Raw genomic sequence first — 27,486 nt, 5'->3', positions numbered from 1 at the left:
TAGTATTTACATTTTATTTAAAAAAGAAACACGTACAACAAACAACACGTATAAAACGTTAAAAAATAAGATTAGAGATAAGAAAAAAGTGCAATGATAAAATTGTAACATAGCTTTGATGAGTTTAAACACAGTCCACCACATTATCGGAATAATTACTGAAACTTTAGTAACTATCACTATAAGCATTTAAATACAACTAAAAGTTTGAATATAGAGGATGACAATGATAAAATGTGTGCGTATGAGACCATATTCTTTGGTACAAAGCTTCTGGGTAAAACGTAAAATCTGTTTCCTCAGTTTCATGTTTCAGATCAAAACCTTGTGATTTCCAAGATAGTTGTTTCATTTTTTTTCAAACCGTCATCGCCAATAGAATTAAATATCACAGGCACAGTAAATACAAGATTTGATTCTTTCATAGAGAGAGTTCTTTCAGTTTTGCTTTCTGATGACTCAGTAGTGGATGAACTTCCCCAAGATTGAACTTCCGCAGATCCAAAGAGGAAAAATATTACAGCTCCAATTAGGTATATTCCAGCAGACACATAGAAAATGTATAACCACTGCTGAACGTCTCCTTTCTAGAGAAGTAAAACCGAAAATTTTAAAATTCTTATATTAAAATATTACAAATCAGCGTTTCTCAAACTTTTTTCTTTTATAAATTAGAATAAAATATAAATAACTATATTTAGTGTAACCTTTATAAATTGCAATATTCTGTAGACTTTTATAAATTAGAATATTTTTTTAATTTATAAAATAAAATATAAAACTTTATAAATTAGAATTATAAATAATAAATAAATTATTACGAATTAGAATATTCTGCGGATATTATAATATTAGAATTTTATAAATTAGAATTATATACAGTGTCTCAAAAAAGTGATGGGACACTTGTGCTTTCTTTACAAAAGGAAACTGCAATAAAATAAATTTAAAAAACATGTAAAATTTTTTGTGGGTGTGTTCATACTTAAATTTAGTAACAATTATTACATAACATACATTTTCTAAAAATATTAAAATATTAATTTAATAAAAATACAATTGTTTAGAACGGAGCAGAAAATGGCTCACTTAAGTGATGGGACACTTACTTTTCCATCAAATATTTATCGAAAAATTTTACTTTTTAAAAGGTTTTAATATTTTGTTGGATTTCCTTTTACTTTTAAAACATGATTTAATCTTCTTGGGATGGATTCGACTAATTTTTTTTGTGATTTCTGGAGTGATTTTATCCCATTCTTCTTGAAGCACAGATTTTAATTGTTGTTTTGAAGAAATGGTGTGTTTGCGAATTCTTGATTCCAATTCTTGCCAAATATTCTCTATGGGATTTAATTGTGGAGATTGTGGGGGTGTTTTTATTATTTCAGGACAGTTATACAGCAGCCAGAGTAACGTTCAAAGCATTGTGCTTGGGGTCATTATCCTGGTAGAATTTAAAATCGTTATGAAGGTTCAATTTTCGTGCTGAAGATTTCAAATTTTGATTCAAAATGTCAATATACTTGTACTGATCCATTATACTGTCAGTAAAAACAAGATTACCAACTCCAGCGGACGACATACACCCCCATACCATAACTCCTCCTCCACCATGTTTTACTGTTTGTTCTGTTTGCTGTTCTGTCACCAAGTTCTGTTTGCGAAATTCTTCCCTGGGTTTTCTCCACACCAAGATTCTACCGTCAGAACCAAATATATTAAATTTACTCTCATCAGCAAATATAACTTCATTCCAGTAATCAGAATTCTTATTTATGTTGGATTTTGCGAAAGCCAGTCTGAGTTTTCTATTCTTTTCACTTACGAAGAATTTTTTCCTGGCTGCTCTACCGTGATATCCAGTAGATCGAATTACTTTTCTAATAGTCTCAGAATTAACAATTACTCCATATAATGCTTGTAAATCAGCAGCAACTTTAGGAGCACTCATTCTTGGATTTTTTTAAAATATGTTGAACGATAATTCGTATTATTCCAATGGATAGCTTTGATGGTCGGCCAGGTCTTCTTTTATCCTGAATCATATGATTCTTTTTATATCGTTTAATGATATTGAAAACTGTTGAATAACTGTTTCAGTAGTTTCTCTAATAGATTTTCTACGTTCAATATGCAAATTAATAACTAATTTTCGAATTCCAGGCAAAGTTTCTTTTCGTTTAGCATTCATGGCTGCACAGAGCTAAAAAACACAAAAATTCCAAAACAAACTGGAGAGAAATACTGCAGACGATTTTATAAATTATTGGCAATTGCTTTTGAGTAAAAATAAATACCCCAAAAGATATTTTTATTGCTTACTTCAGACGATTTTTGTTGCATAGTACGTAGTGTCCCATCACTTAAGTGAGCCATTTTTTGCTCCGTTCTAAACAATTGTATTTTTATTAAATTAATATTTTAATATTTTGAGAAAATGTATGTTATGTAATAATTGTTACTAAATTTAAGTATGAAACACACCCACAAAAATTTTTACATGTTTTTTTAATCTATTTTATTGCAGTTTCCTTTTGTAAAGCACAAGTGTCCCATCACTTTTTTGAGACACTGTATATATATATATATATATATATATATGTATATATATTTGAATTTAACAAATACTCTCTCATTCATATAAAGCTAATTCAAATTTAAATTGAAAATTATGAAAATTTAATTGCATACAAATAAAAGATTAATTATTGCTGCAATTGGTTCTTTTTTCATTAAATTTCATAAAATTTTTTGTGGGATTTTGCTTGTTTGAAATGTTTTTGTTTTAACATTTTAAAATTCTTTGTTTCATTTATATATTTATTTGAAATTTATTAATTATGAATTTCAATTTCTGATCGTTGCGAAATATTAATTCTAAATTTCTTACTTTATGTCTTTAACAATAATTTTTCTGCAGCTTAATGCGTGAAAATCTAGGCATGTTTATGTTTTGTTTTCAAAAGAATTGTTTTGTAATTATATATATATATATATATAATTATTATGTATATTATATATTAGAATAACTTTATAAATTAGAATAAAAATTAGTATAAATTATGCAATAAAATATATACTTTTAATAATACTTTTATAAACTAGAATATTCTGCGGATCGCCTTACTCTTGTCCTCTTCGAAAGCAATTTTTTTAGAATATGTTACTACCAGTATATTTATATTTTGGAAATATAATTAATTAAAATTCATTTAATTTTTATTGACAATAAGTAATTTCAAATTAACGGAAAAAATTGTATTCAATTTCTGTTAATTTAAGGTTATCAGAGTTTTCGTAATCTTTACCTTGTTAACTGAAAATGAAATTATTATATCGTTTCCATCGCTTATCGTTTATACCGTTTATGGTTTCTATCGCTTATCGTTTACATAGTTTATCGTTTCTATCGTTTGTATATGTAATCGTTTATATCGTTCAATAAACTCAAATTTAGTATAATATTAGTAAGATGGATGAACCTGCCGATTTTTGTACAGCTGTTCCATGTTTGGATGTACGGTTGTAAGAAAGGCCATAATCATAGTGCTTTAAATGCTTTTTATGTTGCTAAGTCTAGAGTGAAAATTCGGATGATGAATAACCGGTATATTTCATCAAATGTCAGTTTTGTTAGGAAAAAGGATATACGATTGCCATGTGTAATTTCCAAACTCTTTGAGATTATCAGCTATAGTATGGTACACAGTGTTAATGTGAATTTTATTTATTAATTTTTTTAAAGAAATCTGGAAGCATGTTTCGCACAAAAGAAGGCTTTGAGACCACTTGTGGGCCGCTGAACCACAGTTTGAGAAACGCTGCTGTAAACTATACAACGTAAATGTTATACAAAATTATACGTTTATACGTAATAAAATATTCTAGTTCTATATATTTTATTACGGGAACACTACATATAAACCAGTATGGTATTTATTTGGATTTTGTCTAAAAAGGTGTTATTAGTCTATAGATGTTGTAAAGGCTCATGTGAGAACGTTTATAAAAACAAATTGTGCAAATAAATTCCCTTTAAACGGTAAAAAAATTCCAGAAAAGATTGAAAAATGCATAAACAAATAATTTTCTTCGAACTTAATTTACGTTATATTATTTGGCAACAGTGCGGTTATAAAAACAGCGCACTATAGTATATGCACTTTATTTAATATAATTATTGAGGTTTGAAAGCAATTCTAAACCTGCTAAAAGCTGAAAGAGAATTTGTTCAAGGTGATTTCAGTGGATTTAATTTTTTTTTTTAATTTACAGCGGAGCTTTTTATTAATATATTGGCAGGTGTTGCGACTTGTAAAAATGTGACGAAATGCAGATATAGAAAATTAAAAAAATTTTAGTTTTTAGCATGTCAGAAAACTGATACTTAAAAAGATAAAGGTTCAAAGATAATTTTAGATATAAATATGAAGTGGAGACATTTTGAGTTTCTTATCTTACTGCAAGCACAAGATACAAGATTTAAAATGAAAATAAAACTACTATATAAAAAATTCATTATCATTTTGTTTCTTTAAATTTATGAAACTAATCTTAGTAGTTCTTTTAAAAGGATGGTAATAGTTAACGCTAGGAGTATCGTAACTACACTGACAGGTAATGCTAAAATAAAAAAAAGTTCCAGCAAAGCTAAAATTTAGCATAATTTCGCTGCTGACTAGAATAATCTGAAATATTTGAGAATTTCCATAACAAAACGTAAAAGATAATAGCATTTGAGATAAAAGACTGAAAGATTTACTATGGAAAGGATAAATAAAATAGAAGAAGCAAATTAATATTTTGCAACAATAGGAGTTATAAAGGAAAAAAAAAATGTCTCTCTATATATAATGAAGAAGAGGAACGTAAACAGAGGATACGTTTAATCTTCGATTACTTTTCTTCAAAGCTGTGATATTATTCTACATTATGAGCATATTAATTTACAAAATATGAAAATTTAAGCTACTTATTTAATTATGCTTTCATAAAAATGTCATGCATTTAACTATAAAAGAACTACGACGCATAACAATGTTTCCGGTAATTACGAGAATTCGCAAAGTTAGCACAAAAAATGAGCGAAACTGGATGAAGAGTTTGTTCACACTATTACTATAATATAAAAGAAGATTAATTAAAAATTGGAATCTGAAAACTTCAGACTTCTGTCTAACAGCTCGAAGAACTTATCATTAAAATTGAAAAGGTTACAAAATGTTCAAAAAAATTAAAAGGTATGAAAAATTATAAGATTAAAGAGAAACTACAGTAAGATTTCACTTTCATAGTGAAATTATTTTACGCTAAGATGTTACGATAGGCCTTGTAATTTAGAAATCAGCTTTCCGGTAGATTTTTGTTTAAAGCGTGTTGTTCAAATCGGCAAAGCCAAATATTGGAAATTCTCTTTATTTAAATTTTCCGTTTCAGGTTTTATATCATTTTCCAATTAGAAGTTGTTAAAAATAAATCATTGATGCACTCGAAATAGCCATGGATTTTTTTTTCCTTTTTTTTCTTTTTTCTTTTTTTTTTTTTTTTCTTTTTTTTTTTTTTTTACCTGAGAGGTAGGTCGGAATGCCTCTTTAAAAACATTGATTAAATTTTATAAAACGCCGATTTATTGCTACCTAGATGAAATCTTAAAAGCATGATAATAATTTACCAATTAGAAAAAATATCCCGCTGATGTATGATGATTATTTTTTGGTATTTTAACTTTATTTTCTCATAAACTGCTCATTCTTTTCTATTTGCTCATTTAATAAGGCATTGATATAACAATTTTTAAAGAACTATGGATCTTGAGAGAAGTATTTATATCTATTTTTGGGGAAATTAAATACTTTCTTATAACAGCACTAAAATGTTACATCAGGTGGTCTAAGATAAATCGACGCAAAAAAGTGAAGTCTGTTATGTCCGGTTTGGTTTATCTTCCGCCATCGGACCCATCAGCGGCCGAGCGGTAAAGTCGCTGAACGCTGGTATTTTGGTCCGGAGTTCGGATTCTGACGAACGGACTGGCTGCATGAGCGTTTTCGTAGTTTTCTCTATGTGTAACAAGTATACGAGCCAGTTTCTCTTAGAAGGTCCTCTACGAAAGCATCCTCCCTCTTAGGCACGGGCGTTATAAGACAAACCAAACCAATTTTCAGACACTGCATTTACAGTTCATGTGTTCTTCACTTGTTTTGGGTTTGGTTTATCTTGAACCGGGCTGTTGCCCTAATTGAGCTAAAACATTACAATCAATATTCTAGTAAAGTCACTTTTCCATGGTATTGAAATAGCATTTAAGGTACACCAGATCAGATCTGTAGTTAGATAATTTAAAATGCAAATAACATTAAAATGTTAATTAAATTGACTATAAATTAGATTTAATAATTAAATAATAAAATAAATTAGTTAAATTAAAACATAAAATTAAATTGTGATTGTTAAAAAGGGGTAAAATCTTTTTGATTTTTTAACTTTGGTTAGTTTTAAAAAATGTCTGACTTGGAAATTTTACCCTTAAGTCGCCTTTTTAAAACCTAATTTTGTTCGAATTCGAATTTTCGAATTTTAAAACTGTTTTCCAAAGAATCCTTTATGCAGAAGTCGAAGCATTTCAGTACAGGTATATCATATTTAATTTGCATGAAATTCTATACGCGAGGTTTAACGTTATTATTGTTTACAAGTTACCCGAAATCTGTGATATTATAAAATATCAATGATTTGCTTTTTATTCCGTACTGTTTTTTCTGTTATATTAAAATAAAACAAAGAAAATAATTTTTTAGACAAATAAATAATAATTCTTTTGCACAGATTTACCAAGAAAGTATTTTTTCTAGCTATCATAATTGTTTCATTGCCAAATGAATAGGTATTGGATTCTACTTATAAACTAATACAGATAATTTGTACATTTTCGATATTCTAGAAATAATCGATTTCTTTCCTATCTTTGTAACGTATGATTCCTCCCCTTTGTAACAACGATTTGTAAATAGCATACGATTGTTATTTACGAATAGTAAATTGCCGCTTTAGTATTTGTGACTCGTATGCTATTTCTATTATTTTCCTTAAATATTACAAGCTGCATTCATTAAAATTTTAATTAAAAACATTTAATAAAAATATAATAAAAATCTGAAAGGTTTCAGATTTTAAATTACGTCCAAAGAGGCCGTTTTTTTTAACGTTTTGTGTGTTACCTTTATTTATTAAATATCGTGCTCTTTGCACTTCAACCATAACATTCAGTTCAACAGTAATATCGCAAATTAATTTTAAACTGAGCATATCTTTAGAATTTCCAATGCAGAGTCTGGCGCGCTGGAGATAAAAATGTTTTTTCTCGTACAGTTAATCAAAAGTTCGTTGAAGTGTTACAAAATCTGAAATCGATAATAAAACAAATTTCAAATTCAAATTACGTCTTCTGCATGCCCATATTCTATGGAAGATTACGTTATTCAAATTTCGATGGCTCTAGGTACGGTTGTTTTATCACAGTGCGAGAAACATACACACATTCATGCAAGATTTTTTCATTATTTAATTTCGTTAAATATAATACAGAACGATAATATTTGGTGGCAACAATTTGAAAAGTGAAACAACGATTATCGTGAATCGATGCAAAATGCCAAAACGAAATTAATAGTCCTTCTGGGCAAATTGCTCCTTTGGACTAATAATTGCATAGACAGAACCAGTTACATAAAAGAAACAAAACAACTTACATTGCCTTCTAGAAAGTACCCAGCAACTACAGGCGCAAGAATACCAGGAATACTTGCAATGGCATTCGAAACCCCAAATATTTTGCCTGTTGAAAGAATTTTTGTTAATACATGTCAGTTTTCTTTACAATTTATGAATTCCACTCAATTACAGCAGCAGGATGTAATAATAAATACATCAGACTTACTTTCTTATAGATGAAAAAAAAAATGCTAATTGTTGTATATTTATAAACATAACTGGCAAATATATTGAAAATGGGCCATTAATGACTTTTATGACTTCATTATCAGGAACTCCGAGAATCAGTTTAACCTGTTTTTATTCAAAGCATTTATTTTTGATGATACGTTGATGATTAAACTTGTAAAATAATTGACGTTCCTCATTATTGCTGAAAAAAGGGTTAAGCTTATTTCATTAAAAGAAGGCATACGAAGGTTGTCAGGATAACTTCTATTCGGATTTTAAATGAGACCATCTAAGGTAACACTGAATCGAAGGATCTCTTACGCTTGTCGTATCACCAACAATAACGTTTGGAGTTAGAGGTTCACTATTACATATCTTCCCCAAACAAAATTTTAAATTTTGTCATCTTTTTAAAACAACACATTTATAAATGTCCACGCATTATCCAGAATTACAAGAAAGCGGACTCGGTTTTCATTAACCATCATCCCGTTCGCGGAATTTGGACCTCAGACCGAACTACCAGTGTTCAGCCGCTGGTGAGCTCCCGGTAGGAGGATCATTTAAAGACATAATTACAGTACAAATTCCGTAATCCGGAGTCGTCGGGACTTCGGCGATTCCGGATTAGGGTTTTTTCCGGATTATAGATCATCAATTTAAATCTGCTAAGATGGCATGCAGAAATTATACAATTAAAAATATGAAACCGTAATTTATGAAATAAAGAGCAATTATGATCTAAAGGGTATCAAATTTTACAAAAAAAAAAGCTTAATATTTATTTGTTTACTTTATTAAACATTTCTTTCAACGCGCGAATGCGCAAAGCATGCGCGTAGTGTATGCGCATTCTCTACGCTTATGCGTAAAGTTTGTGGCTTTGAGGTCCGGATTATAGATCATTCCGGATAATGGACGTCCGGATTAACTATTGTTAATAATATTTCCATCACTTTTAAATAGCAACCCCACCAGCGGCCGAGCAGTAAAGTCACTGGTAGTTCGGTCCGAGGTTCAAATTCAGCGAACGGGCTGGCTGCATGCGCGTTTTTGAGTTTTTCACCTTGTGAAACGTGCATACCAGCCAATTCTCTTAGTAAGTCCTCCACAAAGGCATCCCTCCCCTTAGGTAAACAGCCCTACAGGCTTTGCCGTACTCAAATAAAACAAACCACTTTTAAACAGCAAGATTAATTATGATAACTTTAACTAATTAATTCTCGAATTGCCGCCTGATTGTTCAAAAGACTGTAAATACTAATACTGAAGCCACTACTGGAATCACCAGCTACATTATTTATTTGTTTTAAGGAAGTTATTGGAATATTATTTATAAATGATCTTTTTTATTGATATTAGTTTCTTTCTCACTGAGAGTGGCTTTGACATCTAATTGCAAACACAGTTACTTCTTTTCTCTGACAATTCTCTCTCTCTAAAATGTTATCTATTATAATATTTTGACAATTACTGTAGTTATTACATATTTTGACAATTACTGTAGTTATTATTATTTATTTTCCAATTACTTCCAGTCATCGAATATTAGATAGTTATGTTTTAGCTTTATATCGAAATGTTATATAATATTTTTATTATCCTTTTAAATCTTTTACTCAAAGTTATTTTGACTGAAGTTTATTATACAAATTTCAAGAGAAAATATTTAGAGGAGAACAATCTGTCTGAAAAAAATGCAGCATTTAAAAACGATCAAACCATTTGAAATAAAATCTTTTTAATATGTGGGAACAAATATTCCATACGATGAAACTAAAATAAGAAAACGATAAAATTCAAATATTTGGCATTTCAGTTTTAAAAACTGAAGCAAACTTTGAAACAGATGGAGATATGATAGTTACTGTTATATTTCCTTTCCAATTTCATCTTTCTTATAAATATTTTGAATATCGTAAATGATTCCGCTTGTTTTTTTTTTAGCCAATTTTAATAGACGTTTAATATCTATCTAGTATAGATATATAAACAGAAAAACAAGCTGTGCTTTTTTGTCTAAATTTAACTCTGACAATCTTCTCGGAAATGATAACTTTAACAATGTTCTCAGAAATAACAACAAAATATATTTAGTGACATATTGTATTGTTATATGGCCTTTTGGAATCTTCTCCAAACACAAACAATTAATTACACAATCAATAAATTTAATTTTACAGAATTAATACGCAATAATATCTGCTTCCGAATTTGTATTAGTTAACTTCCTCATGACTAACTCACAGAAGGTTTTTCTTTGAGATAATTATTGGTAAACTATCGGTTGCTGGTCTTCTTACAATGAATTGGTATATGGCAGTCTTTATGGCAGTACAGTGTTCCAATGAACCCTTTCAATAACAGACGTGGTGTAGGAAGATGAAGCAGTTATTGTTAATTTATATGGGAAAAATTTGAAGTATTCTAAGGCCTGCAACAAGAATCTTTCAAATAATATTAAGGAATAAAATGAATTTCAAATAATACCAAATGACGCTCGCTAAGGGCAAAATATGAAATGCATACACCAATCCATATAAAAAGTAAATCTTTTGCTCTGTATACTTGCACCGCATTTATATTAAAAGACACTGAGCACATTCAAAGTCTTAGAGGTGGTAGCAATGACGATGGCTCGTTAAGCTAACTCAAAAGAGATTTGGTAATGGGAAAAGACAAAGGTGGGAAAGATAGAGGACAAATGATCGTCTGTTAGTATCTTATTGCCGTTTACATTTATCAGTTTACCACGTCTGCAGTTTCTATGTTTGGTTATTCTAAGGCCAAAAATCAAAATCTGTCTTCAGGGTGATATGAGAAGCTTGAAATACAATATATATTTGATTATGTAAATTGACAACTTTTCTATCGAAGGACTCTTATCAGGCAACAAAACATTCGTGTATGAAAGAAGCATAAATGTGAAACTTCTTTAAACTTTAATATAGCTTCGGAATTGGTTATATTTTTCTTCAGTCATTCTATAAAAATGTTAAAATGCTTTTTCGCTTCTTAAAAGTGAAAAATCATTTTCGGTTTTCTTAAAATTATTTAAAGAAAAAATATTTTAATACGTGAAAATAAAGACACTTTAGAATTGGAAGATGCCTGTACGTATGTGGAAACAAGATCACACTAGGCTGAACAAACACTGGCGTGTTTTTAAAACACAATACATGTATGTTTAGTGATTTAATTTCGCAAAATAATCTACATAAATGGTAATATAACAAACCTGCAAAATCTGGAGCCAGATCGACGATGACGGAAACATCTCCTCCACCACACAAACCGAATAAAGCCATCGCAGAAGTTAGGAGAGCTATCACAGCATTGGCATCACATTTAACCATTGGAATGGCAACCATGCATGCAGCAGGTCCTAATAAAGCTACAAAGAGAATAATTTTTATCAGATATTCTTTTCTTTCAGTTTCAAAGCAAAACATTGACCTAAGTATTCAGCATACATTAAAATATTCTTATTGGATACTTAAAAATTCATAAGATTATTTAGTATTAGAAATAGCTTTTTAATGATTAAATTGTTAATTTATTGGCAGAATATTTTATTTTTGGTTTAGTTCTGCTATTGATACTTGAAGCATTTATTAACTCTTTGCTATAGGAAGAGATATAGGCGATTGTCGTGTGTCCCATAACAGAATATATGAGCGTTCTAAAAAATATTCGCTGTATCATTACTGCCTTGAAATTTGTTACGCACTTTTTTTCTAATGGCTTCAGTTCAGCTGTTCTATTTTGACGACCATTCTTAACCAAGAAGGTTAATATCACAGCGAATACTCAATGGTTCAGTAATTTTCCCACAATGAAAAAATACGCAACGGCTAAGATAAATTGAAAAGTTTTGGTACATTTCCGTTGAAAGTTTTGGAAGTACTATGTATTAAATCTAAAACGGTCGTTGTCGCCGTGGTCAAAAGTGATTTTTTTTTTCATTTTGATTTGTCTTTCATCTCATATTGCATTGAATTTAACATTTCATAGTTGAAAATCTTAGACTTCTTATGCCGCAGACTTTATGCCTTGTTGGGGGGGGGTTGTGCTATCTGTATTACTTACATCTTATTACGAATGCATTTTTACTGTGTCTGAGGTTAACGTTTGTGGCAGAATGATGTTTAGACCAACTTAAAGCACGTTACTTATATTAACAATTTACTTTTTTTTTATTTTTTTATTTTTTATAGGTACAATTAGGATTTGCATTTGTTTTACCGATAATATAGCTTTTCACTATGAATATACATGTATTTTATAGTATATATATTAAATACAATTACAGTGAAATAATTTTATGAGGAGTATTACCATTTCATAAGTATCGATTATGAGGATAACCTTAAATCCATGAGATATTGAGTTATGAGTATCGATTATGAGGATATGGATATCTCATGGAGTTGATTCAAGTAATCAACTCCTTGAGATAGCAATAGGGGGAAAAATCCGATTTTGTACTAATTATATAGTGCATTTTTTCCTTTACAATTTATCTAAAATTCCAAAATGTTATAGAATATAGTAATTATAGAATGTTTTCTTTGCAGTTGTTATGAATCTAGAATTTCTAATCACCTCTTACCGACTATCTATATGCACATGTCATAAACTATGATTAATGACACGGGGAAGTAGACAGAACATTATTTCGACATTTAAGGTAAAACTCTTATAATTTTGCATCTGAATTTTGTTACTTAAAATTTATTTGAAGACGCATTAATTTGGATATTTATTGTTTGCACAGAACGCTTATTGTATTGTAACTATGGGAAACTTCATACGATAGTTCTTGACTATGATAATAAGATAATTTAATAAAAGACGTACGGAGCAGCCGGATTTATACAGCATTATTTTTGCCAGCAAGATAATTATTTTTACTTTCCTTATCAACAAAGTGTGGAATGGTTTACTTATAAGCAATAAAATAATGAGGAACTTACCAATGGTTTCGAACGATTTTCTTATAGTGGTTGTTCTGAAGTATCCTTTTGACCTGATAAAATCAGAAGCCTTTCCAGAAATGACAATGGAAATACACAGAGCTCCAAATAAGAGTGCATTCACAAAACCGTTCTAAAAGAAATGAAAGAACATCTGAAAATGAGTTTTTGAAGCTAAAGAATGAATATAGAAGCTAAAGAACTGAAAGAAAGGAATATGAAGTTAAAAAAATGAAAGTTTGAATATTTGGTTTTTTGAGAAAGTTTTGATATTGAAAGTTTTGAGGACCGTAAAAAAATTGCAGCGAAAATGTTTGTGCAAAAGCGCCAAATCTAGCAAACGCGCCCATTTAACAGCACTCCAAAACTAGGGTACGCATTGATTTCAGATTGCTTAAGTTTATATAGTTCTATATTTCTTAAGACGGCATTGAAATACTAGTTTGATTTTTAAATCCTTTTTTTGATTTTAAATCCCTTTTTGATATCCTATGGATTTAACAATTTAAGAATTGCCCATGACGAAAGTCTGCAATAGAATTTTGGGTAAAATGCAGAATCACCCACTGCTTGACGCGTTTTTAAGAATTGCACATACTCGGTATCTACACTCACGTTTGTGAAAATTGCAACACCATGAAGGACTTACGCGAGTGAGCTGAAATTTTCAGGAAATGCAAAGTAGCGCATGATATGCAAATGATTAGAATTGCAAATCCGTAGCGCATGCGTATGCTGAGCAGCGCCCTCTGAACGGCTGATGGATCCGAATAAATAGACGGCTGTAGCGAGGCGTGTATGGTTATCGGTGGTTATCTGCTAGTGGTAAACGTTAACTCAATCTGTACTTATGCCTCGTCGACGAAAGAGAGCGAGATTTGAACAACTTACAGAGTTTGAACGAGGGAGAATCATCGGCCTTCGTGAAGCTGGATTGTCGTATCGTGCAGTAGCCTCTCGTGTGCAGCGTAACAGCAGCACAGTGATGCGCGTTTGGAAGCAGTGGACGGACGAGTGTCGGACAACTCGGAAATCCGGGAGTGGACCCCGAAATGTGACGTCAGCTCGCGATGATAGACACCTGGTCCGCATGGCGCGGACGGACCGTACAGCCTCCTCTAGACAATTGGCAGCACTGTGGTCAATAGCTACAGGTGTTTCATTGTGTGCTTCATCAATTCGTAGACGTCTGCTGCAGTGTGGACTGCGCGCACGGACTCCTTTATACAGGATCCCCCTAACGCACGACCATCGCCGCCTGCGGCTACAATGGGCCAATCAGCATAGAGACTGGCGTGCTGATTGGCAGCATGTCGTGTTTTCTGACGAATCCCGCTTTAATTTGTGGTACCATGATGGCCGCATTCGTGTCAGAGGCTATGCCGGTGAACGCCACCTTCCGGAGTGCATTATCGAACGCCACAGTGGACGAACACCCGGAGTTATGGTCTGGGGCGCCATAGCATATCATAGACGATCTCAATTGCTACGAATTATGGGCAATCTGAACAGCAACCGGTATATCCGTGAAGTTCTACAGCCCGAAGCTGTTCCCTTCCTTTAAAGCTTGCCAGGCGCTGTATTTCAACAGGACAATGCCCGCCCTCATACTGCTCGGATTGTTAAATCCTTCTTTGCAGCGCAGCAGGTACAGCTTCTTCCTTGGCCTGCGTGTTCCCCGGATATGTCGCCAATTGAACATGTGTGGGATGTCATTGGTCGGCGTCTTGCTCGTGATCCTCGTTCTGTTGCGTCTGCAGACGAACTTTGGGTACGCGTACAAACGATATGGAATGCTCTTCCTCAGTCAGACATTCAAACTTTGTTTGACTCCATGCCACGTCGTGTAGCAGCACTTATTGCGGCGCGTGGTGGCCACACAAAATACTGATTCTGATCTCTTATTCTTGTTTGTTTGCTTTGAACATTTAATCATTTATTTGTACCACTACCACTCAACTGTGTATTAAATTGCATTCAATTATGACGATTCCTTCTTGGTGTTGCAATTTTCACAAACGTGAGTGTATGTACACATCGACCTATTTTCACTTAAAAAAAAAAAAAAAAAAAAAAAAAAAATCACAGAATTGCACAAAAACGGCACTGCGCACACCCTTGACTTTTTCTATGTACACATCGACATATTTTCACTTGAAAAGTAAAAGAAAATTGACAAAAATCCAATTGTTTTTACCCTTGTAAAAAGCGGCAAACAAATAAGTGGGCTATTCTGCACTTTAACCGAGAATTTTTTCAAAGAAAAGGCATCATTCAATTATAGAAAATTATGTTTGAACAACAAATGAAATGAAATTATGCTTTAGCGATAACTCGTTAGCGAAATAGCGATGCAGGCATCCATTCAGTTATGTTTAGCAATTTTTATATAAATTATAATAATGATCTGAAATAGTTATTTACTCTTATGCATCCATTCAGCCATGTTTAGCCTTTTTTATATAAATTATACAAGTAATAATAAAAAAGTATTATATGAAATTAACTTTTCATCTAAATTTAAAACATCAATCTTAAATAGTTGTTTACTAGTATACTTCCTATCTTGCGTTAGGGTTACCGCAATTATTTTGGCAGCACTGTCAACAAAAGTTTGGCGATTTTTTACGGCCCTCAAAACCGAATATTTTTATAAAACATTTGGTATCAATTGTTTTTCTAGATGCTATCAAAATGAGTAATAGTTGAAAATTGTTTAGCTTTTTTTGTATTTCATTTCCTTTATTTTCTATGGTTGAAGATGCATAGTTCCAAATCTCAGAAACATAACATAAGTTCTTTTATATTAAGAATGTGTTAAGAAAAGGAGAATTTTACTTTTTAATGATTTCTTTTCACATTGAATTTGATCTTGCGTTTTATAATATAGCTTGTCTTTTGTTCAGTGAAGATTTACAAGCTTAAGTTAGATTGTTTAATTTCTTAAAACACAAGTTATTTTTCTTTGGTAAAGTTCGTGAAGACATTTCTGAAGAAAATAGCTTCATATTTGCATTACGTATTGGAGGAAAGATTAAGCCCTCTACGTAGTCAGCCCATTTTACAGGAAAGCAAAGTAATGAATGTATTTTGGGCTATGGACTGGCCCGAGTATGCGATGTGAATAACACAATTAAAAGAGATTCAGAAACCTACTTGCAATGTCTAACAAATAAAAATCTTTTATCAAATACAAAACTGAAATCGTATCTTATGCTTATCTCTAACATGAGAGTTTGTCACTAAAACACAAGCCAGAAGGCGAGGATCAATGTTTATTTCATATGTCATTAATAACAGTAGTTAATTCAGAAAAGATGTAGAATTAAATAATTATTTTTAATTATATTTACATTTTATTCTTTACATTATAATCACAAGCAGTAACTTCAGGACTCTTCATGTAACTTAAGTAAAATATTCATCAGAATAATTAGAAAAAAATTACAACTCAAAAAACTGTTAAAGTGTATTTTGCGGTATTTCATTGGAATAACTCTTCCATTTCGTTTAAACTTTTAATTTTTCTATCTGAAATACACATGCAGCGAGTTACTAAAGTGAAAATTCTCTGCTTTTTATATTAAGCAATTAAAATTCGCCATTTTCCATCTGTCTAAGTGTTAAGGAAATAACGCGTATGAATATAAGTACATAGTATAACTATTTTTTCGAACAAAAATTCAAGTTCTCCCTTTGTGTTAAAAATATTTTGCTGAAATGATATTCAGAGCAAAGATGCTGTTGAAAAATAAGTGCTCTTACCTTTTGGATGGGCAAATGCAGGACTTCATCCAAGTAGGCTGGCAACTTAGATTGAAAACAAATAAAACTCCAAGCTCCGCAAAATTTGGCAACAGTCACTGCCCATACTGGCGGAGATCGGATTACATGAAGCCATGGAACGGATACATTCTGAAAACGAATTAATAAAGTAAAGTTGGTAACTTAATTTACATACTGTGCTTTATGATAGCAGCTGTAAACTTTGAGATTTCACGAAAGAATGTCTTATTTAGCAATTAATAAACAATATAAATGTGTTCAATAAATAAGTCACATCGAGTTTGACATACAAGCCTTCAATATAAAATCGCAAATATTGGTTTAATTTACGTCGTTGCACACTTAAACTGAAAGCAAGCTTGAAATATAAGCAGAAGCAAATAAATTTTAACCCGCAGAAATTAAAACTCAAATACATTTCTATAAAAATACTGCGTTATTCAGTACTTTAATAGGAAAACTTAGAAGTATACAGTTTCGTGTAAAATATTATGGAATTTTCTCCTTTATTATGGTTTGGATAATTCACCTAAGTTTTCTCATCAGCATTTTGTTTCAGCAAACAAGTTTTTAAGGGGCCTCGTACACTTTAAAACACATAAGATCATTGAATATGTGACTGTTGCAAGAATTGGGATAACTCATTTATGTTAAAAGCAATTGCTTCCATCTTTTTACAGCTGACTGCATAATACAGCTGCTTTCTGAAATAGTAACCAGAAAGATTGTGTTGCCACAAATATTTTTATAATTTAATTCGCTTTGTGACAACATTTTTCGTCATGTTTCCACCTTGCGCGCACAGTTTAAAACATTTTGTTGCATAACATTATTTCATATTTAATATATAGCTTTTAAAACATTTGGGAAGTACTGTGAACCGGAAATTCTAAGAATTTCATGTTAAATTTTTATTTTATTTGGAATTGAGTTTATAAATAGTATTTTATTAAAAAAATCTGTAATATTTTCGTGCATAAAATTTTTCAATATTAAAATATTCATCAGATTTTTGGTTCAGTTAAAAAATACTGCCCATATAAAGAATTCCATCAAATTTAAAGAATGTACCATTAGCTTTTTTTAAGATATCATGCGCGCAAGCGGATTATTTTACAAAAATATTTGTGGCAACACAAACTTTCTGGTTACTAGTTCCCAAAGCAGCTATATTATGTAGTCAGCTGTAAAAAGATGGAAGTAATTGCTTTTAAAATAAATAAAATATCCCAATTCTTGCAACAATCACATATTTGAAGATCATAAGGGGTTTAAGGTGTATGAGCCCCCTTAAAGGAATTAAATTTATTATATCTCATTCAATAAATAGAAGAGGCAGATACTTTTAACCACTTGCATTTAAATAAGTTCTGTGCCTTTTTTATTTTAGAAAGGTTGACTTTATTTCAATAACTGTTGAAATTATTAATTTAATAATTTGATTAGTTAACATATTTATTATAGCTTACCGTTTCATTTCTTTTAATGCATTGTAATGATAATTTAAATAATTTATATTTGAACCGCCTGATAATATTTATGATAAAGACGATAGATATTTCTTTTTATTACTTATTATTTAATGGACTGCGGATCATTAAATAATTATTCAACGTCATGCTGTGTTATATACAGCCAAATTAATAAATTACTGAAGATCATACTTAAAAATAAGCTTAAGCCATTTTAACCGTTTGACTGCTACGCGGCGCAAAAGCGCTGTGTTCATTTGTCTCGAAAACCGCGACGCAGCGCTTTTGCGTTGCGAGTTTCAGTGTGTCTTTGTTGCTCCGTGGGTGTGAACGTAGTCTGACCTCACGCGTACTTAGTAACACGAATGCATTCTAAAATAACTAACTGCTTCGCGGTTTTCGAGACAAATGAACGCAGCGATTTTGCGGCGCGTAGCAGTCAAACGGTTAATTACCAAAAAATGGAATACATAATAATTAAATATAAAAATAACTTCCATGCAAAAGATATAAAATGTTTCCAGAAACACAAGTCACGCACCTGTTTCTCTTTAGACACATATAGCACATTTCTTTGAATGTATTCAAGCTCGAAAGAACTTATTCTGGGATGTTTTGCTGGAGTATCGAATACAAAGAAGAGCCAGAGGGCGAACCATAGGAAACCAGCTGCTCCTGAAACACACACACACACAAAAAAAAAAAAAAAAAAAAAAAAAAAAAAAAATAAATAAATAAATAAATAAAATAAATAAAAAATATGAAGTTTTTTTGAATTAACTATAAACAAAAAGAGATAAAAAAAATCTGAAATGTTTCAGATTTTAAATTACGTCCAAAGGGGCGTTTTTTAACATTTTGTGTGTTACCTTTCTTTATTAAATATCATGTTCCTCGCACTTAAACCATAAGATCCAGTGCAACAGCAATATCGCAAAATAGTTTTAAAACGAGCATATCTTTAGAATTTCCGATACAGAGACTCACGCGCTGGAGATAAAAATGTTTTTTTCTGCACAACGTTGCCATTGCTCGCTTTGAAATCCTTGAGTTTGTTAATCAAAAATTCGTCAAAGTTTTAAAAAATAGGAAATCGATCATAAAACAAATTTCAAATTTCAAATTTGATCTTCCACATGCTCATATTCGTTGGAGGATTACGTTATTGAAAATTCGATGACTCTATGTACCGTTATTTTATGACAATGTGAGAAATATACATACATTTACGCAGATTTTCATTATTTAATTTCTTCAAATATAATGCAGGACTCTAACATTTTATGGCAACAGTTTGAAAAGTGAACCGACATTTATCCGTCCGACGCAAAATGCCAAAACGAAAGTAATAGTCCTTCGGGATTCAAATCCCTTTGGACTAATAAATAAATAAATAAAATATTACACGTTCTTGTTCATTACAGTAATTGAAATTCTTATTGAAAATGGGAAATTAGTTTCATAAAAAATGTTTTATTACGTAGAAAAATATAGCAATCGCCGCCCAATCGGTATAGTAGTTAGCGTCGGTGACTGCCGTGCCGAAGGGCCCAGGTTCAAATTCCGGAGAAGGCATAGATGTATGTAAATGTATAGTGTCCGTGTGGTATGTGGGCACTCTAAATATGCGCCGATCCGAAAGTCCTTTGGAGAAGTCGATGGTATTAGAAGAGCGTTGGGAGACCTTCAGACCCGTTCCCCCAGGGGTGCCCTCCATCAAAATTGGGTGGTGGAACTGAGCTAAATCGCACTGTCACCTTTAAAGTACTCAAGGCTGTTGCCAACGACAGGCGTAAAACTTTAGCTCCTTGGCACGAGGAATTTCGTGGGCTTGGGCTGACTATAGGTCAGACAAGTGAACATTAACAACAACTATAGCAATCAAGAATACCTCAACATAGTCATTACAAAAATATAATAAATATTAATCGTGTTATGCAAAGAAAATAATATTTTAAATAACTTGTTCTTTATGAAATGTCAAGGTAATGTAAAAGGTTTTAGGCTTTAATTTTACAACAATATAAGCTTTTAAAACAATTAGTGCATTGCGCTCATCGTAATTTTTTTAACCATTATTCACAGAGTTCCCTATATCTTACCAGATCTTTACTCAAGTTATTAATATTAGTACGCGGAGTTTAAACATGCCTTTTGACATTTTAAAAGTTAGATTCGTTATAAACTCAAGACGTAGCGAAGTCAGCTTTCAAAAGCACCTAGAAATATAAGTTTATTAAAGTGTTTATTCATTGAAGGTTACGTGTTAGATATATTGGTATTCTGCAAGGATCTATATTTCAACAAAGAAATAAGCAGCTTTAATTTTTTGTCAAAAGTCTGTATTGCGGGATAGCAAACTTATAAAACAGTTTGCATGTCTTTGACTCAAAGCCTTTCATTAAGATAAAATCTAAGTATTTTTATCTCATTCAATGAAAATTTAACTGTCTCCATTTTCAATTAAACCTCAACAATAGTAGTTCATACCAATTTCGGATAATGCGTTTATGAGATATGAAATGTTACTAATTATTCAATTAGACTTGCAGAATTTTTGTTTCAACAAACTTCATATGCCTGAAATTGAAAAAATTCCTCTGAAATATACTTTATTGTTCTTTAACATTTAACTGTTGTTTTGAATTTTTGAAGGTTCTTGAGAGTGATACGCACTAGTGTAAAAACGTGGTTCCTTACCAAAAGGAGTACACTTGCTGTAAGTTAAAAATAAAAGATTTAATGGTTGCTTTCCTTGAGCATAGCAAAATAGATGAATACATCATATCAGACTATGACGCGTTAGTAAACCTATATGATGAATAACAGATGAATATACTTGACTGGTACAATATGAGTTGAGTCTACTTGACAGTTCAAAATTTTGAAAGGGAAAAATGAATTATAGAATTAATGAAAAAAACTCTCTGACAACACATTTGTACAGTTTGCAGTTATCATACCCATGAATGCAGTCACAATACTATAGCAAAACATTTATCGATGAATGCCTTCTTGGAGTTTCTAACAATGTTTCCTATTCTCATTCAGCATGGAAAAAAAACAGGAAAAACTTGCGAATATTTTCTTTCAAATGCAGAAATCCGAAATTGGTATGAACTACTATTGACTGGTCCTACTAATTCGGCTAAATAGTATTAGATAAGTTAGAATTTTAATACTATTATACATCGATTTAGATACTGAATAATCAGGATTGAAAAATCTGGTTATTACGCTTTAGTCTGCAATGAAAAACGTAACTATCAGTAGATGAAAATCTTGCAAGCAGTGGCGTAGCTAGGGTGGGGCAAGGGGGGACATCTGCCCCCGGGCGCAGCATCCAAGGGGCGCCAAATTGATGCTACGAAATTTTTTAATGAAATATTTCCCATTCTTAACACACAGAAAGGGCGCCAATTTTTCAGCTGTCCCCGGGCGCTGGAAACTCTAGCTACGCCCCTGCTTGCAAGTCTGCAAACAAGACTTCTACTTCTATTTTTTTCATAACGGAATTTTTTTTTTTTTTTTTTCATAAAAGGATTTGCTAGGAAAATAGGGATGTATAGATGGATGAGAAACCTTTAAAAATGCTTTTGAGTGCTGAATTTTTAGCTTGACGTAACTGATATGTGTGTGTAGTTTTTGAAAACTATTATAAAGAGCAATGCGATTAAAAATTAATTTCAATGAAAGTTTGAACAGAAAGTAAACTTAAGTGCCACTCTGATCAACTTTAATTTTATCACTTGATAAATGTAATGAAAAAATATGTGATTTGCTTACCTAATACGTAAAATGCAGATGGCCATCCGCCGGCAAAACCATTATCACACAAGTATCCGGTGAGTGGCATAGACATCACTACGCCAAAATGAGTACCGATCACGCAGATGGACAGCAAAGTGCTCCTCTCTTGTACTGGCGCCCATCGAGCGAACAGTGTATATGCGCTTGGATAATTCATACCCTGAAAATATATTCAATGATCTTCGACTGATTTGAACAAAGAAAATTTTCATCTATATATTAAAAAATGAATTGCTGTTACTTACATGAACGAACCCGAGGGCGATTCGTAATACAATCATATGGATCTCTGGTAAAGTTGAAATTACAGGCGTGAAACAGGTCAAAATGGATGACAACAATGTTGCTCCTCCAAAGAGACGTTTAGCACCAATATAATCAGCAATCCTTCCTCCAATGATCTGTGCTACGACATATCCATAAAAATAGGAAGCTAATATGACTCCCTGTGTGTATGGTGTCCAAGCATATGTACCCTACAGCAGTCAATGAAATAATAACAATCATTCTAAAGGTAAAGCGCTAGAGTGATTCATTCATTATGCACATGCAATATTAAAAAAAAAAAAAAAGATTCAGGATTTGGCTTGGAATGGTTAAAATATCGCACCCATTTTTATCTCCATCTACATATTTTAAGAATGCTAAACATGTTATTGAATGACTTAAGTATGTTTTGTGGTCAAATCTTTTCACGCAGCAATTTGCGTTGACATTACACAGGTTATAATATACTCGTGTTTCTTTTCTTTTAAATTAGTAACTGATTCATCAGTGTAATGATCTATTTTATTGCGTTTAATAGAAAAATCGCAAATAATTTGAAGGAGTCACATTTGCTGTGAGTCATTAGTATATCACAGTTTTGAAATGTGTTAAAATGCAACTATTTTTGAGGTGCTGATGTGAAGACAATGTTCGCTAAGTGGAATCTTTCTTACATCGTAAATTAAATAGAAAGAAATGTTAAATACCGCAATTCATCAACTCAGGCAACTGCTTTGGTAGACAGAATATCAGAATTTTTTTTAAGTAAATAGAATTTCTAATCATTTACCTTAAATCAAACATATAATTTAACTGCTGTAAAGATTAGCTTTATTTGGAGTTAATTTAAATTAAAAGCCTCACTGGAACTGGACCGACAAGCTGCAAGAAAGAATTTTTTGTAGTGCTGCATTTAGCTTTTTTGGTTTGAAATCAAGGCCAATTAAAGACTAATTTTTGCTTCTTTGCTGGGTGTCGTCTGCGCTCATTTAATTTAGTTAAGCCTACAACAGAAGCAAAAACTCTTAAATCATTACCAGAAAAACTGTTTGAGCATAACAAAAATAACTTTTGCAAAAGCGTGCATAGTAATTTTTGCAAGGTAATACATAAATAGGTATCCTATTACAGAATTTATTTTCAAGAAAAAAAATGGTCAAAAGAACTGAGGATTCAAACTTTATTTGATATACGGAAAGGTGGAAAGATTGGTATTAGTGTTAATTTATTATTACATCTTCAGTCTAAAAATTTAGGTATACTTTGAAATAATTGGGTTGATTAAAACATTTAGCAAATAAATAATTAAATAAATAAATAAAAGTATTTCAGAATTTCGTTAAATGAAATCGGAATTATATTTATAGGTTTTATAGTCTAATGCATTGAACTAATGAATTCGTTTTTCTTAGATTACACAATTTTTGTACTAAAGATTTTGACTAGAAATACCTTTTTCAAATTCTGCGTGTTATTTAGCACCAAGTCTGGTAAGGGACAGTGGTTGTTATCTTTATTATGATTATCATCATTTTCAGACAACTCAATTTCGGCACTGGAATTCACCATGGCGACCATTGCAACGTTGAGACACACTCTGTGGCCAAATATGAGACACATGCCACTAAAAGTCAAGAAAGTGAGAACATATCTTGCAGGGAAGATATCTATTTTCAGAATAAAAAGAAATACGATATTTCAGAGACATAATACTGTACATGCACTTAATACATATTACTGAAATTTTTTAATGGCTACCTTCTAAATCCTAGATGAACATTTATTTCTGAGTATAAATCCAATATCTTTATCCCTTTCGCAACATTCATTTCAAATTTGTTTCTATAATAATATAAAAATATATCTTTATTTTTTGTAATACTTTTAGTATCTTAATTTACATACGTGTTTTCTCAATAGGTTTATTCAGATTATTTATTCAGATTAAAAATGGCTTAAAATAATATATTAAAAACGTATCATATATTATTGGGTTTTAGAGTATCATATTTTTTCATATATGGCGATCATTGTTGCCATGGAAATCTATATCATGTTCAAAATATTTTTCTTAAGCTGCACTCACACCATAATTCTGCTGACAAGTATATCGAGGTGAATTCTTAATTCTGATGACGATTATTCCCAGACACTGAATACTCATATAGGGCATTAGGAATATCTTTTAACAATTATTGAAATGGCACAAATGTTTAGAAAATTTGTCTGTTATTACAAACTATAAATCACATGAGTTAGATGCCATTATAAATTTACATCAATTAGAAATATTATAAAAATAAAATACAAATAAAAAATGTTAAGAACCTTTGTTACTTTCAAACGTTTAGTTAATTAAGGAATGTGCGCTTTATTTTGAATGAAAGATCTTAAGTTCTAAACTTTTAGGAGAAGAATGTATAAAGAAAAGGGAAATCGATCAATTAGAGCTAAATATGAGACACTGTTTTTCCAATTTTCGGTTCATTAACGACCAAACGGTTATATTGCTGAACACTGGTAGTTCTGATATGGGTTCGATTACAGGCGAATGGGCGGGCTGCACGGGAGTTTTTGCGGATCCGCTTATGTGTAAAGCGTGTACTAGCCAGTTTCCTTTAGAAATTGCTCTACGAAAGCCTCCCTTCCCTTAGGCAGATAGCCCTAGTGTGCTTTGCCATGGTCAACTAAACAAAACCTTCCCGATTTTCCTGAAGCGTTAGTTTAGCATCTATGTTAGGCTTAGGAATTAGCTGCATTTGACAGAATAAATGGACAATTTTCGACATTTTATTTTTAATAAAAACGATCACTGCAAATAAGGCTAATGATAATAGTAATAATAATAATAATAATAATAATAAACAATACAAGAATCTAGATTTTAAACTTTGATGAGATCAAGGATGCGAAAAAGGTATTTTTCGTTGACTGTTTACGGCTTAGATTCGAATTTCGCAAAGTTTTAGTTACGTATAAACACTGCTACGACACAACTTATGACAGTGACATTTAAGCCATGTTATATGAAAGCTTCTTAATAAACGTAACAAAACACAGAAAAGTGTAAGACTTTGATTCAAATACCAACAATAGCATCAAAGATTCTCATATGAAAAAAAAATCTAGTTTAAATTGACTACAAAATAATCCGCAATTAAAATAAAGGTTTTTAAAATGTAAATAACTTATTTTAGGCAGCACACTTATCTATGCTTTGACAAGTAGGATAAAAGTGAAAAGCGAAAGATAACAAGAACAAGAAGACGTTTCTGATTTGGATGCGTCTGAATAAATAGACCTTTATCAATCTTAAAACTGATACCAAATTCTCCATCCATGCTTTATCGGAATTCTCTTTGCTGAGCATAGAGAGTATTGATAACGGAAAGAAAACGTTTAATGATAACAATAAAAATTTAACTAAGAATATTTAAATGATAATAATTCAAATTTTAGTAATAATTTTAAAAGGAAAACCAAAAATTGAATATTTTTTAGTTTGATTTCGCTAGTGACAAATTATGGTTCATGGCTGCAGCAACAGTATGCTTATTTAATGAAGATCGTACCTAAAAATAGTTTTTTATTTGAAATATTTTCCTCCACTTTATGAGGAAATTTTTACAGACGTTCGTCTAGACGGAGAGTTAAGGTTTCTGTTTACCAGGTTTTGGTCAGTGAACAAGTAGAATTATTTCGAAAACAGCAGTTTAGTTTTAAAAAAATAACATAGAAAGAAATACTTTCGAATTTATTATTTCATATAAATATGTTGAGAGTTTTTAGATCAAAAAGTCTATATAAGTCTCAAAACGACATTGTGTGTCGTCCACTATAAGCGGCAATTCACTTTTCAAATTGTTGCCACCGAATATTATGCCCTAGTATCACAATTATGTTATTTAACAGAATGTGTAATTCATAAACCATTTTACAGTATGCATATATAAAATATGCCAGAAAAAATAATTAAAAAAAAAGCTTACAGCTTTTAGATTTTTATACTGCGCCCATACGGGCGTTTTCTTAACATTTTGTGTGCTACCTTTATTTATTAAATATCATGTTCTCTGCATTTAAACCATAAAATTTAATTCAACAGCAATATCGCAAAATAATTTAAAAAGAGCATATCTTTAGAATTTTCGATAGACAGTCTAGCGCGCTGGAGATAATTTTTTTTTAATACAAAGTTGCCATTGCTCGCTTTGAAATCGTTGAGTTCTTAATCAAAAAGTCATAAATGCTTTAAAAAATATGAAATAGATAACAAAGCGAATTCCAAATTTGGTTTCCGGAGGCCCCTATTCGGATGGAGACATACGTCATTCAAAATGTGATGGCTCTAGGTACCGTTGTTTTATCACAATGCGAGAAACATACATACATTTATGCATTCTTCATTATTTAATTTCTTTAAATAGTATAATGCAGCGCGATAATATTGGGTGGCAACAATTTGAAAAGTGATTTAGGCTTTTAAAGTTTCCGACGCAAAATACCAAAACGAAATTAATAGCCTTTCTGGGTTACCGCCATTTGGATTAATAAATCATCGGAGAATTAGACACAAAAATAAAGAAATGATATTATATGAGAAATAAAAATTACATTTACATAACCCAAAAATAGAAAAAAGAAAATAAAAGAAAGAAAGAATTTAAATACTGACCTTTTTTGGAGGCTTTTCTTGAAGTACAATTCAATTTTCCTGTCATTTTGTACTATAACTTTTTTTTTAAAGTGCAGTTTAAATATTGTAGCTTCCTATTCAACTGCTGTTGCTTTTCCCAAAATTTAGTCTCTTTTTATAGGTAACGTGCGAAGCGATCTATCCGTTCATTATCTCCCTGATAATCTTTCTTAATCCATCTCGTAAAGACATCTGACGTCACATGACGAGAAATGTATGAAGAAAAAGGAATGTAAGGTGAGAAAAAGGCGGAAAAAGAAAACCTTTGGAAATAGAAATTACAAAACTTGTAAGCAGTGATAAGAAGACCTGAGACCTTTCCCCTCATACGAAACATTCTTTCCTGTTTTATCTAAATTTTTCCTAATGATGCGCACATTCACAAACTAGAAGAAATACGATTTTGTGAGCCAAGGAATTTACAGGTGAAGTTATTTAATGAAGTCTAATAGCTCGGAATTAAAGCTAAAATTAAGACAGAAAAGACCATTTCACGAAAAAACGAATTGCATCGGCATGGAAATTTGATTTTATT

The 27,486-nt window shown here is 31.3% G+C and overlaps 1 protein-coding gene across 2 annotated transcripts; it reads right to left on the bottom strand.

Moving 5' to 3' along the window:
* LOC118196038 (sialin-like) lies at positions 1-27,033 on the bottom strand. 2 transcript variants are annotated; one of them, XM_035367398.2, is made up of 10 exons: positions 26,931-27,033; positions 23,708-23,922; positions 22,234-22,464; positions 21,965-22,148; positions 18,720-18,853; positions 16,686-16,835; positions 12,921-13,053; positions 11,183-11,338; positions 7,752-7,837; positions 1-587 (listed from the first exon to the last, which is right to left on the bottom strand). In XM_035367398.2, the coding sequence occupies exons 1-10, from the start codon at positions 26,974-26,976 to the stop codon at positions 318-320; spliced, it is 1,605 nt and encodes a 534-aa protein (XP_035223289.1). In that variant the 5' UTR covers positions 26,977-27,033; the 3' UTR covers positions 1-317. The 2 variants fall into 2 exon arrangements, with proteins under 2 accessions (XP_035223289.1, XP_035223290.1); XM_035367399.2 differs by lacking the exon at positions 26,931-27,033 and adding an exon at positions 24,014-24,105.
* Between the last annotated feature and the right edge of the window lie 453 nt (positions 27,034-27,486).

The sequence above is a fragment of the Stegodyphus dumicola genome, chromosome 2 (assembly GCF_044657685.1).
Source record: "Stegodyphus dumicola isolate Sdum_Otavi_A_Nest chromosome 2, ASM4465768v1".
NCBI classification, from domain to species: Eukaryota; Metazoa; Arthropoda; class Arachnida; order Araneae; family Eresidae; genus Stegodyphus; species Stegodyphus dumicola.
The sequence above is the reverse complement of the archived record's forward strand: the minus strand, read 5'-3'. Positions and strand labels throughout refer to the sequence as shown.

Excerpts from the sequence above, each read along its gene's own strand:
- LOC118196038 (XM_035367398.2), bottom strand. The coding sequence starts at position 26,976 with ATGACAGGAAAATTGAATTGTACTTCAAGAAAAGCCTCCAAAAAAG. Across the intron at positions 16,836-18,719 it reads ATGTGTCTAAAGAGAAACAG|AATGTATCCGTTCCATGGCT; the intron begins GTGCGTGACTTG and ends ATTCGTTTTCAG. Across the intron at positions 588-7,751 it reads GGTACTTTCTAGAAGGCAAT|AAAGGAGACGTTCAGCAGTG; the intron begins GTAAGTTGTTTT and ends TTACTTCTCTAG.